Genomic DNA, 17,148 nt, shown 5'->3' with positions numbered 1-17,148 from the left:
CTCTCACTCTCGCTCTGACTCTCTCTCACTCTCGCTCTGACTCTCTCTCACTCTCGCTCTGACTCTCTCTCACTCTCGCTCTGACTCTCTCACTCTCGCTCTGACTCTCTCACTCTCGCTCTGACTCTCTCTCACTCTCGCTCTGACTCTCTCTCACTCTCGCTCTGACTCTCTCTCACTCTCGCTCTGACTCTCTCTCACTCTCGCTCTGACTCTCTCTCACTTTCGCTCTGACTCTCTCTCTCACTCTCGCTCTGACATCGCTCTCGCTCTGCCTCTCTCGCTCTCGCTCTGACTCTCTCTCGCTCTCGCTCTGACTCTCTCTCGCTCTCGCTCTGACTCTCTCTCTCGCTCTCGCTCTGACTCTCTCTCTCGCTCTCGCTCTGACTCTCTCTCTCGCTCTCGCTCTGACTCTCTCTCTCGCTCTCGCTCTGACTCTCTCTCTCGCTCTCGCTCTGACTCTCTCTCGCTCTGACTCTCTCTCGCTCTGACTCTCTCTCGCTCTGACTCTCTCTCGCTCTGACTCGCTCTCGCTCTGACTCGCTCTCGCTCTGACTCGCTCTCGCTCTGACTCGCTCTCGCTCTGACTCGCTCTCGCTCTGACTCTCTCTCGCTCTGACTCGCTCTCGCTCTGACTCTCTCTCTCGCTCTCGCTCTGACTCTCTCTCTCGCTCTCGCTCTGACTCTCTCTCTCGCTCTCGCTCTCGCACTGCCCCTCTCTCTCGCACTGCCCCTCTCTCTCGCTCTGTCCCTCTCTCTCGCTCTGCCCCTCTCGCTCTGCCCCTCTCGCTCTGCCCCTCTCGCTCTGCCCCTCTCGCTCTGCCCCTCTCGCTCTGCCCCTCTCGCTCTGCCTCTCTCTCGCTCTCGCTCTGCCTCTCTCTCTCGCTCTCACTCTGCCACTCTCTCTCGCTCTCGCTCTCACTCTGCCACTCTCTCTCTCTCTCGCTCTCTCGCTCTCGCTCTGCCTCCCTCTCGCTCTGCCTCCCTCTCGCTCTGCCTCCCTCTCGCTCTGCCTCCCTCTCGCTCTGCCTCTCTCTCTCTGCCTCTCTCTCTCTGCCTCTCTCTCTCTGCCTCTCTCTCTCTCTGCCTCTCTCTCTCTCGCTCTGCCTCTCGCTCTCGCTCTGCCTCTCGCTCTCGCTCTGCCTCTCGCTCTCACTCTCGCTCTGCCTCTCGCTCTCGCTCTGCCTCTCTCGCTCTCGCTCTGCCTCTCGCTCTCGCTCTGCCTCTCTCGCTCTCGCTCTGCCTCTCGCTCTCGCTCTCGTTCTGCCTCTTTCTCTCGCTCTCGTTCTGCCTCTTTCTCTCGCTCTCGTTCTGCCTCTTTCTCTCGCTCTCGCTCTGCCTCTCTCTCTCGCTCTCGCTCTGCCTCTCTCTCTCGCTCTCGCTCTGCCTCTCTCTCGCTCACGCTCTGCCTCTCTCTCTCGCTCTCGCTCTGCCTCTCTCTCTCGCTCTCGCTCTGCCTCTCTCTCTCGCTCTCGCTCTGCCTCTCTCTCTCGCTCTCGCTCTGCCTCTCTCTCTCGCTCTCGCTCTGCCTCTCTCTCGCTCTCGCTCTGCCTCTCTCTCTCGCTCTCGCTCTGCCTCTCTCTCTCGCTCTGCCCCTCTCTCTCGCACTGCCCCTCTCTCTCGCACTGCCCCTCTCTCTCTCGCACTGCCCCTCTCTCTCTCGCACTGCCCCTCTCTCTCTCGCTCTGCCCCTCTCTCTCTCGCTCTGCCCCTCTCTCGCTCTGCCCCTCTCGCTCTCGCACTGCCTCTCTCGCTCTCTCGCTCTCACATTGCCTCTCTCTCTCGCTCTGCCTCGTTCTCTCGCTCTGCCGCGCGCTCGCTCTCGCTCTGCCGTGCTCTCGCTCTCGCTCTGCCACGCTCTCGCTCTCGCTCTGCCTCTCTCTCACTCTGCCCCTCTCGCTCTCGCACTGCCTCTCTCACTCTCTCGCTCTCGCATTGACTCTCTCTCTCGCTCTGCCTCGCTCTCGCTCTCGCTCTGCCGCGCTCTCGCTCTCGCTCTGCCGCGCTCTCGCTCTCACTCTGCCGCGCTCTCGCTCTCACTCTGCCGCGCTCTCGCTCTCACTCTGCCGCGCTCTCGCTCTCACTCTGCCGCGCTCTCGCTCTCACTCTGCCGCGCTCTCGCTCTGCCTCGCTCTCTCACTCTCGCTCCGCCTCTTGCTCTCGCTCTGCCTCTCTCTCTCGCTCTCGCTCTCGCTCTGCCTCTCTCGCTCTCGCTCTCGCTCTGACTCTCTCGCTCTCGCTCTGCCTCTCTCTCTCGCTCTCGCTCTGCCTCTCTCTCTCGCTCTCGCTCTGCCTCTCTCTCTCTCGCTCTCGCTCTGCCTCTCTCTCTCGCTCTCGCTCTGCCTTTCTCTCTCGCTCTCGCTCTGCCTCTCTCTCTCGCTCTCGCTCTGCCTCTCTCTCTCTCTCTCGCTCTCGCTCTGCCTCTCGCTCTCGCTCTGCCTCTCGCTCTGACTCTCTCTCGCTCTGACTCTCTCTCGCTCTGACTCTCTCTCGCTCTGACTCTCTCTCGCTCTGACTCTCTCTCGCTCTGACTCTCTCTCGCTCTGACTCTCTCTCGCTCTGACTCTCTCTCGCTCTGGCTCTCTCTCGCTCTGGCTCTCTCTCGCTCTGGCTCTCTCTCGCTCTGGCTCTCTCTCGCTCTGGCTCTCTCTCTCGCTCTGGCTCTCTCTCTCGCTCTCTCTCTCGCTCTCGCTCTCACTCTCACTCTCTCGCTCTCACTTTCTCGCTCTCACTCTCTCGCTCTCACTCTCTCACTCTCACTCTCTCACTCTCTCGCTCTCTCGCTCTCACTCTCTCGCTCTCTCGCTCTCACTCTCTCGCTCTCACTCTCTCGCTCTCACTCTCTCGCTCTCACTCTCTCGCTCTCACTCTCTCGCTCTGACTCTCTCTCTCGCTCTGACTCTCTCTCGCTCTGCCTCTCTCTCGCTCTCGCTCTGCCTCTCTCTCTCGCTCTCACTCTGCCACTCTCTCTCGCTCTCGCTCTCGCTCTGCCACTCTCTCTCGCTCTCGCTCTCGCTCTGCCACTCTCTCTCTCTCTCGCTCTCTCGCTCTCGCTCTGCCTCCCTCTCGCTCTGCCTCCCTCTCGCTCTGCCTCCCTCTCGCTCTGCCTCCCTCTCGCTCTGCCTCCCTCTCGCTCTGCCTCCCTCTCGCTCTGCCTCCCTCTCGCTCTGCCTCCCTCTCTCTGCCTCTCTCTCTCTGCCTCTCTCTCTCTCTGCCTCTCTCTCTCTCGCTCTGCCTCTCGCTCTCGCTCTGCCTCTCGCTCTCGCTCTGCCTCTCGCTCTCACTCTCGCTCTGCCTCTCGCTCTCGCTCTGCCTCTCTCGCTCTCGCTCTGCCTCTCGCTCTCGCTCTGCCTCTCTCGCTCTCGCTCTGCCTCTCGCTCTCGCTCTCGTTCTGCCTCTTTCTCTCGCTCTCGTTCTGCCTCTTTCTCTCGCTCTCGTTCTGCCTCTTTCTCTCGCTCTCGTTCTGCCTCTTTCTCTCGCTCTCGCTCTGCCTCTCTCTCTCGCTCTCGCTCTGCCTCTCTCTCTCGCTCTCGCTCTGCCTCTCTCTCTCACTCATGCTCTGCCTCTCTCTCTCGCTCTCGCTCTGCCTCTCTCTCTCGCTCTCGCTCTGCCTCTCTCTCTCGCTCTCGCTCTGCCTCTCTCTCTCGCTCTCGCTCTGCCTCTCTCTCTCGCTCTCGCTCTGCCTCTCTCTCTCGCTCTCGCTCTGCCTCTCTCTCTCGCTCTCGCTCTGCCTCTCTCTCTCGCTCTCGCTCTGCCTCTCTCTCTCGCTCTCGCTCTGCCTCTCTCTCTCGCTCTGCCCCTCTCTCTCGCACTGCCCCTCTCTCTCGCACTGCCCCTCTCTCTCGCACTGCCCCTCTCTCTCTCGCACTGCCCCTCTCTCTCTCGCACTGCCCCTCTCTCTCTCGCTCTGCCCCTCTCTCTCTCGCTCTGCCCCTCTCTCTCTCGCTCTGCCCCTCTCTCGCTCTGCCCCTCTCGCTCTCGCACTGCCTCTCTCGCTCTCTCGCTCTCACATTGCCTCTCTCTCTCGCTCTGCCTTGTTCTCTCGCTCTGCCGCGCGCTCGCTCTCGCTCTGCCGTGCTCTCGCTCTCGCTCTGCCACGCTCTCGCTCTCGCTCTGCCTCTCTCTCACTCTGCCCCTCTCGCTCTCGCACTGCCTCTCTCACTCTCTCGCTCTCGCATTGACTCTCTCTCTCGCTCTGCCTCGCTCTCGCTCTCGCTCTGCCGCGCTCTCGCTCTCGCTCTGCCACGCTCTCGCTCTCGCTCTGCCACGCTCTCGCTCTCACTCTGCCGCGCTCTCGCTCTCACTCTGCCGCGCTCTCGCTCTCACTCTGCCGCGCTCTCACTCTCACTCTGCCGCGCTCTCGCTCTGCCTCGCTCTCTCACTCTCGCTCCGCCTCGCTCTCTCACTCTCGCTCCGCCTCTTGCTCTCGCTCTGCCTCTCTCTCTCGCTCTCGCTCTCGCTCTGCCTCTCTCGCTCTCGCTCTCGCTCTGACTCTCTCGCTCTCGCTCTGCCTCTCTCTCTCGCTCTCGCTCTGCCTCTCTCTCTCGCTCTCGCTCTGCCTCTCTCTCTCGCTCTCGCTCTGCCTCTCTCTCTCGCTCTCGCTCTGCCTCTCTCTCTCGCTCTCGCTCTGCCTCTCTCTCTCGCTCTCGCTCTGCCTCTCGCTCTCGCTCTCGCTCTGCCTCTCGCTCTGACTCTCTCTCGCTCTGACTCTCTCTCGCTCTGACTCTCTCTCGCTCTGACTCTCTCTCGCTCTGACTCTCTCTCGCTCTGACTCTCTCTCGCTCTAACTCTCTCTCGCTCTGGCTCTCTCTCGCTCTGGCTCTCTCTCGCTCTGGCTCTCTCTCGCTCTGGCTCTCTCTCTCGCTCTGGCTCTCTCTCTCGCTCTCTCTCTCGCTCTCGCTCTCACTCTCTCGCTCTCACTTTCTCGCTCTCACTCTCTCGCTCTCACTCTCTCGCTCTCTCGCTCTCTCGCTCTCACTCTCTCGCTTTCTCGCTCTCACTCTCTCGCTCTCACTCTCTCGCTCTCACTCTCTCGCTCTGACTCTCTCGCTCTGACTCTCTTGCTCTGACTCTCTCGCTCTGACTCTCTCTCTCGCTCTGACTCTCTCTCTCGCTCTGACTCTCTCTCGCTCTGACTCTCTCTCACTCTCGCTCTGACTCTCTCTCACTCTCGCTCTGACTCTCTCACTCTCGCTCTGACTCTCTCTCACTCTCGCTCTGACTCTCTCTCACTCTCGCTCTGACTCTCTCTCACTCTCGCTCTGACTCTCTCTCACTCTCGCTCTGACTCTCTCTCTCTCTCGCTCTGACTCTCGCTCTCGCTCTGCCTCTCTCGCTCTCGCTCTGACTCTCTCTCTCGCTCTCGCTCTGACTCTCTCTCTCGCTCTCGCTCTGACTCTCTCTCTCGCTCTCGCTCTGACTCTCTCTCTCGCTCTCGCTCTGACTCTCTCTCTCGCTCTCGCTCTGACTCTCTCTCGCTCTGACTCGCTCTCGCTCTGACTCGCTCTCGCTCTGACTCGCTCTCGCTCTGACTCGCTCTCGCTCTGACTCGCTCTCGCTCTGACTCTCTCTCTCGCTCTCGCTCTCTCTCTCGCTCTCGCTCTGACTCTCTCTCTCGCTCTCGCTCTGACTCTCTCTCTCGCTCTCGCTCTGACTCTCTCTCTCGCTCTCGCTCTGACTCTCTCGCTCTCGCTCTGACTCTCTCTCTCGCTCTCGCTCTGACTCTCTCTCTCGCTCTCGCTCTGACTCTCTCTCTCGCTCTCGCTCTGACTCTCTCTCTCGCTCTCGCTCTGACTCTCTCTCTCGCTCTCGCTCTGACTCTCTCTCTCGCTCTGACTCTCTCTCTCGCTCTCGCTCTGACTCTCTCTCTCGCTCTCGCTCTGACTCTCTCTCTCGCTCTCGCTCTGACTCTCTCTCTCGCTCTCGCTCTGACTCTCTCTCTCGCTCTCGCTCTGACTCTCTCTCTCGCTCTCGCTCTGACTCTCTCGCTCTCGCTCTGACTCTCTCTCTCGCTCTCGCTCTGACTCTCTCTCTCACTCTCGCTCTGACTCTCTCTCTCGCTCTCGCTCTGACTCTCTCTCTCGCTCTCGCTCTGACTCTCTCTCTCGCTCTCGCTCTGACTCTCTCTCTCGCTCTCGCTCTGACTCTCTCTCTCGCTCTCGCTCTGACTCTCTCGCTCTCGCTCTGACTCTCTCTCTCGCTCTCGCTCTGACTCTCTCTCTCGCTCTCGCTCTGACTCTCTCTCGCTCTCGCTCTGACTCTCTCTCTCGCTCTCGCTCTGCCTCTCTCTCTCTCTCGCTCTGCCTCTCTCTCTCACTCTCGCTCTGACTCTCTCTCGCTCTCGCTCTGACTCTCGCTCTCGCTCTGACTCTCGCTCTGACTCTCGCTCTCGCTCTGACTCTCGCTCTGACTCTCGCTCTGACTCTCGCTCTGACTCTCGCTCTGACTGTCGCTCTGACTCTCGCTCTGACTCTCGCTCTGACTCTCGCTCTGACTCTCGCTCTGACTCTCGCTCTGACTCTCGCTCTGACTCTCGCTCTGACTCTCGCTCTGACTCTCGCTCTCGCTCTGACTCTCGCTCTCGCTCTGACTCTCGCTCTCGCTCTGACTCTCGCTCTCGCTCTGACTCTCGCTCTCTCTCGCTCTCGCTCTGACTCTCGCTCTCTCTCGCTCTCGCTCTCGCTCTGACTCTCTCGCTCTCGCTCTGACTCTCTCGCTCTCGCTCTGACTCTCTCGCTCTCGCTCTGACTCTCTCGCTCTCGCTCTGACTCTCTCTCTCGCTCTGACTCTCTCTCTCGCTCTGACTCTCTCTCTCGCTCTGACTCTCTCTCTCGCTCTGACTCTCTCTCTCGCTCTGACTCTCTCCCTCGCTCTGACTCTCTCTCACGCTCTGCCTCTCTCTCACGCTCTGCCTCTCTCTCACGCTCTGCCTCTCTCTCACGCTCTGCCTCTCTCTCACGCTCTGCCTCTCGCTCTGCCTTGCTCTCGCGCTCTGCTTCTCTCTCGCGCTCTGCTTCTCTCTCGCGCTCTGCTTCTCTCTCGCGCTCTGCTTCTCTCTCGCGCTCTGCTTCTCTCTCGCGCTCTGCTTCTCTCTCGCGCTCTGCTTCTCTCTCGCGCTCTGCTTCTCTCTCGCGCTCTGCTTCTCTCTCGCGCTCTGCTTCTCTCTCGCGCTCTGCTTCTCTCTCGCGCTCTGCTTCTCTCTCGCGCTCTGCTTCTCTCGCGCTCTGCCTCCCTCTCATGCTCTGTCTCTCTCACGCTCTGTCTCTCTCACGCTCTGTCTCTCTCACGCTCTGTCTCTCTCACGCTCTGTCTCTCTCACGCTGTCTCTCTCACGCTCTGTCTCTCTGTCTCTCTCGTGCTCTCGCTCGCTCTTGCTGTCTCGCTCACGCTCTCTGCCTCTCTCGTGCTCTCTGTCTCTCTCGCGCTCTCTCTCACTCTCTGTCTCTCTCTGTCTCTCTCTGTCTCTCTCTGTCTCTCTCTGTCTCTCTCTGTCTCTCTCTGTCTCTCTCGCTCTCTCTCGCTCTCTCTCGCTCTCTCTCGCTCTCTCTCGCTCTCTCTCGCTCTCTCTCGCTCTCTGTCTCTGTCTCTGTCTCTCTCTGTCTCTCTCTGTCTCTCTCGCTCTCTCTCGCTCTCTCTCGCTCTCTCTTGCTCTCTCTCGCTCTCTCTCGCTCTCTCTCGCTCTCTCTCGCTCTCTCTCTGTCTCTGTCTCTGTCTCTGTCTCTGCCTCTGCCTCTCTCTGTCTCTCTCTGTCTCTCTCTGTCTCTCTCTGTCTCTCTCTGTCTCTCTCTGTCTCTCTCTGTCTCTCTCTGTCTCTCTCGCTCTCTCTCGCTCTCTCTCGCTCTCTCTCGCTCTCTCTCGGTCTCTCTCGGTCTCTCTCGCTCTCTCTCGCTCTCTCTCGCTCTCTCTCGCTCTCTCGTTCTCTCGGTCTCTCTCGCTCTCTCGGTCTCTCTCGCTCTCTCGGTCTCTCTCGCTCTCTCTCGCTCTCTCTCGCTCTCTCTCGGTCTCTCTCGCTCTCTCGGTCTCTCTCGCTCTCTCGGTCTCTCTCGCTCTTCTCGGTCTCTCTCGCTCTTCTCGGTCTCTCTCGCTCTTCTCGGTCTCTCTCGCTCTTCTCGGTCTCTCTCGCTCTCTCTCTAGCCCTCTTTTGGTCGCTCTCTCGCGCTCTTGCGCTCGCTGTCTCTCGCTCTCGCGCATGCTCTCTCTCGCTCTCGCGATCGCTCTCTCTCGCTCGCTCTATCACTCAATCTCTCGCCGGCTCTCTCGCCCATGCTCTCGCCCACGCTCTCGCATGCGCTCTCGCCCGTTCTCTCCCGCTCCGCCTCACTCTCGTGCTCTGCCTCGCTCTCGCGTTCGGCCGCTCTCGCGCTCTGCCTCACTCTCGTGCTCTGCCTCTCTCGCGCTCTGCCTCTCTCGCGCTCTGCCACTCTCACGTGTTCACTCGCTCTTGCTCTGCCTCTCTCTCTCTCGCGCTCCGCCTCTCTCGCCCTCTGCCTCTGCCTCTCTCGCGCTCTCGCTCACTCTCTCGCTCTGCCTCTCACTCTCACTCTCGTGCTCTGCCTCTCTCACGCTCTGCCTCTCTCTCTCTGCCTCTCTCTCTCTCTGCCTCGCTCTCGCTCTGCCTCTCTCTCGCTCTCGCTCTGCCTCTCTCTCGCTCTCGCTCTGCCTCTCTCTCGCTCTCGCTCTGCCTCTCTCGCTCTCGCTCTGCCTCTCTCTCGCTCTCGCTCTGCCTCTCTCTCGCTCTCGCTCTGCCTCTCTCTCTCGCTCTGCCTCTCGCTCTCGCTCTGCCTCTCTCGCTCTCGCTCTGCCTCTCTCGCTCTCGCTCTCGCTCTGCCTCTCTCTCTCGCTCTGCCTCTCTCGCTCTGCCTCTCTCGCTCTCGCACTGCCTCTCTCGCTCTCGCTCTGCCTCTCTCGCTCTCGCTCTGCCTCTCTCGCTCTCGCTCTGCCTCTCTCGCTCTCTGCTTCTCTCGCTCTCGCTCTGCCTCTCTCGCTCTCGCTCTGCCTCTCTCGCTCTCGCTCTGCCTCTCTCGCTCTCGCTCTGCCTCTCTCGCTCTCGCTCTGCCTCTCTCGCTCTCGCTCTGCCTCTCTCGCTCTCGCTCTGCCTCTCTCGCTCTCGCTCTCTCTCTCTTGCACTGCCTCTCTCGCTCTCTCGCTCGCTCTCGCGCTCTGCCTCTCGCTCCCTCTCGCGCTCTGCCTCTCGCTCCCTCTCGCGCTCTGCCTCTCGCTCGCTCTCGCGCTCTGCCTCTCGCTCGCTCTCGCGCTCTGCCTCTCGCTCGCTCTCGCGCTCTGCCTCTCGCTCAATCTCGCGCTCTGCCTCTCGCTCAATCTCGCGCTCTGCCTCTCGCTCAATCTCGCGCTCTGCCTCTCGCTCAATCTCGCGCTCTGCCTCTCGCTCAATCTCGCGCTCTGCCTCCCTCTCGCGCTCTGCCTCCCTCTCGCGCTCTGCCTCCCTCTCGCGCTCTGCCTCCCTCTCGCGCTCTGCCTCCCTCTCGCGCTCTGCCTCCCTCTCGCGCTCTGCCTCGCTCGCGCTCTGCCTCGCTCCCGCTCTCTCTCGTGCTCTGCCTCTCTCGCTCTCGCTCTGCCTCTCTCTCTGGCTCTGCCTCTCTCTCTGGCTCTGCCTCTCTCTCTGGCTCTGCCTCTCTCTCTGGCTCTGCCTCTCTCTCTGGCTCTGCCTCTCTCTCTGGCTCTGCCTCTCTCTCTGGCTCTGCCTCTCTCTCTGGCTCTGCCTCTCTCTCTGGCTCTGCCTCTCTCTCTCGCTCTGCCTCTCTCTCGCTCTGCCTCTCTCTCGCTCTGCCTCTCTCTCACTCTGCCTCTCTCTCACTCTGCCTCTCTCTCACTCTGCCTCTCTCTCTGCCTCCCTCTCTCTCTGCCTCCCTCTCTCTCTGCCTCCCTCCCTCTCTGCCTCCCTCTCTCTCTGCCTCCCTCTCTCTCTTGCTCTGCCTCTCTCTCACTCTGCCTCTCTCTCTCACTCTGCCTCTCTCTCTCACTCTGCCTCTCTCTCTCACTCTCGCTCTGCCTCTCGCTCTCGCTCTGCCTCTCCCTCTCCCTCTCCCGCTCTCGCTCTGCCTCTCCCTCTCCCACTCTCGCTCTCGCTCTGCCTCTCCCTCTCCCACTCTTGCCCTGCCTCTCCCTCTCCCACTCTCGCTCTGCCTCCCTCTATCCCACTCTCGTGCTGCCTCTCTCTCTCTCTAGCTCTCTCTCTCTGCCTCTCTCTCTCTGCCTCTCTCTCTCTCTGCCTCTCTCTCTCTCTCTGCCTCTCTCTCTCTCTCTGCCTCTCTCTCTCTCTCTGCCTCTCTCTCTCTCTCTGCCTCTCTCTCTCTCTCTGCCTCTCTCTCTCTCTGGCTCTCGCTCTGCCTCCCTCGCTCTGCCTCCCTCGCTCTGCCTCCCTCGCTCTCTCGCTCTCTCTGGCTCTCGCTCTGCCTCCCTCGCTCTGCCTCCCTCGCTCTGCCTCCCTCGCTCTGCCTCCCTCGCTCTGCCTCCCTCGCTCAGCCTCCCTCGCTCAGCCTCCCTCGCTCAGCCTCCCTCGCTCAGCCTCCCTCGCTCAGCCTCCCTCGCTCACACTCTCTCGCTCACACTCTCTCGCTCACACTCTCTCGCTCACACTCTCTCGCTCACACTCTCTCGCTCTCTCGCTCTCTCGCTCTCTCGCTCTCTCGCTCTCTCGCTCTCTCGCTCTCTCGCTCTCTCGCTCTCTCGCTCTCACTCTCTCGCTCTCTCGCTCTCTCGCTCTCTCGCTCTCTCGCTCTCTCTCGCTCTCGCTCTGCCTCTCTCTCGCTCTCGCTCTGCCTCTCTCTCGCTCTCGCTCTGCCTCTCTCTCGCTCTCGCTCTGCCTCTCTCTCGCTCTCGCTCTGCCTCTCTCTCGCTCTCGCTCTGCCTCTCTCTCGCTCTCGCTCTGCCTCTCTCTCTCGCTCTGCCTCTCTCTCTCGCTCTCCCTCTCTCTCTCGCTCTGCCTCTCTCGCTCTCCCTCTCTCTCTCGCTCTGCCTCTCTCGCTCTCGCTCTGCCTCTCTCGCTCTGCCTCTCTCTCTCGCTCTGCCTCTCTCTCTCGCTCTCACTCTGCATCTCTCTCTCACTCTGCATCTCTCTCTCGCTCTCTCTCTCGCTCTCTCTCTCGCTCACGATCTGCCTCTCGCTCGCTCTCACGCTCTGCCTCTCACTCGATCTCGCGCTCTGCCTCCCTCTCGCGCTCTGCCTCCCTCTCGCGCTCTGCCTCGCTCGCGCTCTCTCTCGTGCTCTGCCTCTCTCGCTCTCGCTCTGCCTCTCCCTCTCTCACTCTCGCTCCGCCTCTCCCTCTCTCACTCTCGCTCCGCCTCTGCCTCTCCCACTCTCGCTCCGCCTCTCCCTCTCCCACTCTCGCTCCGCCTCTCCCTCTCCCACTCTCGCTCTGCCTCTCCCTCTCCCACTCTCGCCCTGCCTCTCCCTCTCCCACTCTCGCTCTGCCTCTCCCTCTCCCACTCTCGCTCTGCCTCTCCCTCTCCCACTCTCGCTCTGCCTCTCCCTCTCCCACTCTCGCCCTGCCTCTCCCTCTCCCACTCTCGCCCTGCCTCTCTCTATCCCACTCTCGCTCTGCCTCTCTCTCTCTCTAGCTCTCTCTCTCTCTCTGCCTCTCTCTCTCTCTCTGCCTCTCTCTCTCTCTCTGCCTCTCTCTCTCTCTCTGCCTCTCTCTCTCTCTGCCTCTCTTCTCTCTCTGCCTCTCTTCTCTCTCTGCCTCTCTTCTCTCTCTGCCTCTCTTCTCTCTGCCTCTCTCTCTCTGCCTCTCTCTCTCTCTCGCTCTCTCTGGCTCTCGCTCTCTCTGGCTCTCGCTCTCTCTGGCTCACGCTCTCTCTGGCTCTCGCTCTCTCTGGCTCTCGCTCTCTCTGGCTCTCGCTCTGCCTCCCTCGCTCTGCCTCTCTCGCTCTGCCTCTCTCGCTCTGCCTCTCTCGCTCTGCCTCTCTCGCTCTGCCTCTCTCGCTCTGCCTCTCTCGCTCTGCCTCCCTCGCTCACACTCTCTCGCTCACACTCTCTCGCTCACACTCTCGCGCTCTCACTCTCGCGCTCTCACTCTCGCGCTCTCACTCTCGCGCTCTCACTCTCGCTCTCTGCCTCTCGCTCGCTCTCGCTCTCTGCCTCTCGCTCGCTCTCGCTCTCTGCCTCTCGCTCGCTCTCGCTCTCTGCCTCTCGCTCGCTCTCGCTCTCTGCCTCTCGCTCGCTCTCGCTCTCTGCCTCTCGCTCGCTCTCGCTCTCTGCCTCTCGCTCGCTCTCGCTCTCTGCCTCTCGCTCGCTCTCGCTCTCTGCCTCTCGCTCGCTCTCGCTCTCTGCCTCTCGCTCGCTCTCGCTCTCTGCCTCTCGCTCGCTCTCGCTCTCTGCCTCTCGCTCGCTCTCGCTCTCTGCCTCTCGCTCGCTCTCGCTCTCTGCCTCTCGCTCGCTCTCGCTCTCTGCCTCTCGCTCGCTCTCGCTCTCTGCCTCTCGCTCGCTCTCGCTCTCTGCCTCTCGCTCGCTCCCGCTCTCTGCCTCTCGCTCCCGCTCTCTGCCTCTCGCTCCCGCTCTCTGCCTCTCTCTCCCGCTCTCTGCCTCTCTCTCTCATTCTACCTCTCTCTCTTTTATTCTCACACTGCCTCTCTCGTCTCTGGTCACCCAGTGTCACTGATAGGCCTCCCTATGGTCTACAGAGTTCCTGGGGTAAGAAAACCAGGGGTCTCTTTCCTGATGACTATGAAGTGGTTCAATTGGAAACCTGTCTGTGTGGGTACCCTCTGAGTCTGAGTTCCAGTGCGTACTCTCACATTGACTGTCATTTCTGTGAGATACTTGAGGACCACCAGACCCCCCTCATTGGAACTCCACCTCAGCAGTTTTAGGAACAGCGAAGAGAATCTTGTTGAAGAGAAAAACATTGATGACGAAAAAGGTTTGGAGGCGCTGGAGAGGGTGCAAGAAAGATTTGCAGGGATGAAACCAGAAATACAAGGTTCTACCCATCAGAGAGGAATGTCAGGCTGGGTCTCTGTTCTCTTGAGGAAGGAAGGCTGAGGGGTGACCTCATAGAAGGCTTTAAAATTATGAAAGGTTTTATTAGAGTGGAGACGCAGAGAACAAGCTGTAGTTTAACAACCTTTTTGGGGACGAGCTGGGAAGGTGTAGAATGAGGTGCCGATACCTTCCTGCCACCATGTCAGTTTGCCAATGGTGTGGGAGATGGCAGACAGGCAGCCCACCCACCAGGGGCCCAACTGAGCCATATAAGTGGCCAATTGAAGCGTCAATTGCCAGTAGGCTCTGCGGCAATGAGGGGCCCTCCTTTTTAAGGCACTCGGTGGCTCACGGAGGGGCCCCCTGGGAGGAGATGGTGGCGTAGCGATAATGTCACTGGATTGGTAATCCAGAGGCCCAGACTAATGCTCTGGGGACACAGGTTCAAATCCCACCACAGCAGCTGGTGGAATTTGAATTCAATTAATAAAATCTGGAATTGAAAGCTAGTCTCAGTCACGGTGACCATGACACTGTCAACAATTGTCGTAAAAATCCATCTGGTTCACTAATGTCCTTTAGGGAAGGAAATCTGCCATCCTTACCTGGTCTGACCTACATGTGACTCCAGACCCACAGCAATGTGGTTGACTCTTAACTGCCCACTGAAATGGCTGAACAGGCCACTCAGTTCCAGGGCAATTAGGGATGGGCAACAGATGCTGGCCTTGCCAGTGAGGCCCACATGCCAAGAAAGATTAAGAAAAGGCATGCTCCCACACAACAGCATCACCTGCCCTCAGCAGCCACCCCACACCCCCTCCCCTCCCTCGTCTGACCACCCCAGGTGCCCCCGGTTACCTGACTTTGAGGGCGCACGGGCATCGATGTGTCCTCATTCTCCAGGTTCAGTTCCAGCACTGGCCACCGTTAGCGCTGCTGAGCTGCTGATTACTCTTAGGGGCTGGGTCACCATCCTTAACCGGACGGCAGCCTCGGTGGCACACTGGCCGAATGCAGGGTCCGCTAAATTCCGGAAAATGCTTCCAAGTGCGGGCAAGAGCAAAATTAGAGGCCATCAACTTAAGATAGTAGTCAAAAGTCCAATCGGTAAGTCTGGAGAAAATTCTTTTACCCAGAGAGCGGTGAGAATGTGGAACTCAGGACTAAGGGGAGTAGCTGAGGTGAATAGTACAGATGCATTTATAGGGAAGCACATGAGAGAGATGGGAATGGATGGTTATGATGGTAGATTTAGATGAGGAAAAATGAAAGGAGACTCGAGTGAAGAATAAACACCAGCATGGACTGGTCGGGCCGAATGGCCTGTTTCTGTGCCTTGTGGCCAATGTGACCCAATGTAAAATGTTCTCCCCATTCCAGGTACCTAGTCGCTCTGGACTGGTGATCTCCCTTGCGATCCCTCTTTCTCCGATTGCTCAACAACTAAAACTTGAATTTATATTGCATCTTCAACAAATGGAAACCTCCCAAGTTCTTCACAGGAACATTATCAAGTGCAATTTAACACCAAGCCACATGAAGAGATATTAGGTCAGGGACCAAAAACCTTGCTTAAAAAAGGTTTTAAGGAGCATCTTAAAAGACAAGAAGGCGGAGAGGTTAGGTTTAGATGTAATTCTATTCCCCACAAAGCTGATGCATTTTCACCATGTGTGATGGAATACTCTCCATTTGTCTGGATGAGTGCAGCTCCAACAACACTCAAGGAGCTCCACACCATCCAGGACAAAACAGCCTGCTTAATTGGCACCCCATCCACCATCTTAAATATTCACTCCCTCCATCACCGACGCACTGCAGGAATTCACCAAACCTTCTTCAACAGCACCTTCCAAACCTGTGACCACTGCCACCTACAAGGACAAGGGCAGCAGATACACGGGAACAGCATCACCTGCAAGTTCCCCTCCCAGTCACTCATCATCCTGACTTGGAAATATATCAGCTGTTCCTTCACTGTCACCGGGTCAAAATCCTGGAACTCCCTCCCTAACAGCACTGTGGGTGTACCTACACCACATAGCCTGCAGCGGCTCAAGAAAGCAGCTCAATACCACCTTCTCGAGGGCAATTAGGGATGGGCAATAAATGCTGGGCCCAGCCAGAGACGCCCACATCCCAGGAACGAATAGGAAAAACTTACGTGTGATCCCATCAGTCCCATCCAGAAGCTTCGGCACATAGTGGAGAACGGAAAGGTCACTCTGAAGGATTTCATTTGTCGTTGCCCTTGCCAATGCCGCAGCCAATGAGAAGGGGGCATTACTGAAAGGGAAAAGACACAAAGATGACGATAGGACATAAAAATGCAATTTCCATCAACTGGATGAACTCTTGTATGTTGCCAAAAAAAAAAGGAATCTGGAGCCCAACTAGCAGCTGGAGGAGGTCTATGTGAGGGAAAGGGTTAGTGTGTTCACAGGGTATAAAAACACAAACACAACTTAACAGAAGGAATCCATGAAGCACAAGCGAACGTATTCAATTTTGCAGTTAACCCACACAAGTTCAATGTGATTTCCTAGGGCTGGTTTCGATTGTCTGAGGGAGTCAGAGAGAATTGATCGGGATCCATTTTCCCTTTCTCAGTCCCAGGTTTCTTTGCCTCTTCCTGATGACATGGCTGCCGGAGAGTCGAACACGTCTTGTCATGATGTCTTGTCACGATGCTGCCAGGCATTAGGCATGTCGGGCAAGCTTGATGGATTAAACAATCCTTTCCTGCCAGTCATTTGTGTATATAACTGAGTAAATCTGATTAGAAACTTAAGTTAACCTCCAGGTTCTCCACAGAAAGTTGGACCTGTTTGAGGGTTTTCTATCTCGCATTATTCCCTCCGCTGCAAGAAACCAGCAAAAATCCAGGAGAGTTTTCATTTGTGATCTCTGGTCCTTTAGGCTTTCATTTATATAGCGCCTTTCACGAACTCAAAATCGCAGAATATGAAGCACTTTTGAAGTGTAGTTACTGTTGTAATGTAGGGAACATGGCAGCCAATTTGCGCACAGTAAGCTCCCACAAATATCAAAGTGATAATGAGCAGATGTCTGTTTTTAACAATGTTGATTTGGGGATAAATATTGATTGGGACAATAGGGAGAGCTCTGTTCTTCTTCAAAATAGTGTCACAGAATCTTTTACCTTTAACCTGAGAGGGCTAATTGGTCCCGGTTTAACATCTCATCCGGAAGACAGCACCTCCAACAGTGCTGCACTCCCTCAGTACTGCAGTGCCAGCCTTGATTTTGTGCTGATCTCCAGTATGGGACTTGCCGGTGTTTCTGTGAACAAACAGTTTATTTGCTTCTCATTTGGCCTCCGGTATGGTTAACTACAGATTCCCCATTGCAGTGAGACCTCAGAGCCTCTGGCACATAATTGATAAAGTGTGATGAGTGACCCAATGTAATAGCAGAGAGAGAGGTGCACAGCTGACCATCTCTCTGTATCATCATCTTAAACTGTCCGCTTCAGTGCGAAAAGATGTTGGGGAGTTAAAGCCTGAGTGAAAGCCAAGCAATTTTGCTTTACAGAAAATAAGCAATTGTCTGAACACATCAGGAGCATCAACACATCCTAACCTACCCAGGGCACAGGAGCATTCAGTAATCTGAATAGGAATAAAAAGGTGCTTCGGGACAAGGAGTTCAGCAAATAAACTTGCTGTGTGCTCTCTCTCTCACATCTGCTTCTCACTATTGTAAACACCCCAGCCAATAGCAAATCAGTGTTACTGTGTTCTACAAGCTATTTCCAGAAAGGGTTAGTCAAAGCCCTTCAATCCAGCTACAACTCCGCAGAGCCCCCTCCTTCTCCCTCTCCCCTGCCTCAGCCCCAACTCCGCCCCCCCCCCACCCCCCTTGGCTCCCCCCGCCCCCCCCATTGCCCCCGGCTCACCTCCCCTCCCCAACGTTCATCCCCAACCCCCACCTTCGCCCCTGACTCCCACCCACCTTCGCCCCCGACTCCCTACCTCCGACCCCCCCCTTCACCCTCCGACTCCCCCTCTTCACCGGGCTCCCCCCTTCGCCCCCAACTCCCCCCCCTTTGCCCCCAACTCCCCCCCTTCGCCCCCAGAATCCCCACCTTTGCCCCCAGAATGCACCTTCGCCCCCAGCTCCATCCCTTTGCCCCCGAACCCCAACTCCCCCCGAACCCCCGACTCCCCCCCTTTGCACCCTAT

At 58.3% G+C, this 17,148-nt stretch overlaps 1 protein-coding gene across 1 annotated transcript in view; it reads right to left on the bottom strand.

Annotated features, from left to right (window-relative positions):
• Positions 1-17,148, bottom strand: part of ppm1e (protein phosphatase, Mg2+/Mn2+ dependent, 1E) — a 261,513-nt gene that overhangs the window by 162,090 nt on the left and 82,275 nt on the right. The window contains exon 2 of the mRNA XM_041196705.1: positions 15,108-15,229. Coding sequence (XP_041052639.1) covers positions 15,108-15,229 — 122 coding nt within the window. The remainder of the gene's footprint in view (positions 1-15,107; positions 15,230-17,148) is intronic.

Source organism: Carcharodon carcharias, chromosome 10 (genome assembly GCF_017639515.1).
Source record: "Carcharodon carcharias isolate sCarCar2 chromosome 10, sCarCar2.pri, whole genome shotgun sequence".
In the NCBI taxonomy this organism is placed as follows: domain Eukaryota; kingdom Metazoa; phylum Chordata; class Chondrichthyes; order Lamniformes; family Lamnidae; genus Carcharodon; species Carcharodon carcharias.
The sequence above is the reverse complement of the archived record's forward strand: the minus strand, read 5'-3'. Positions and strand labels throughout refer to the sequence as shown.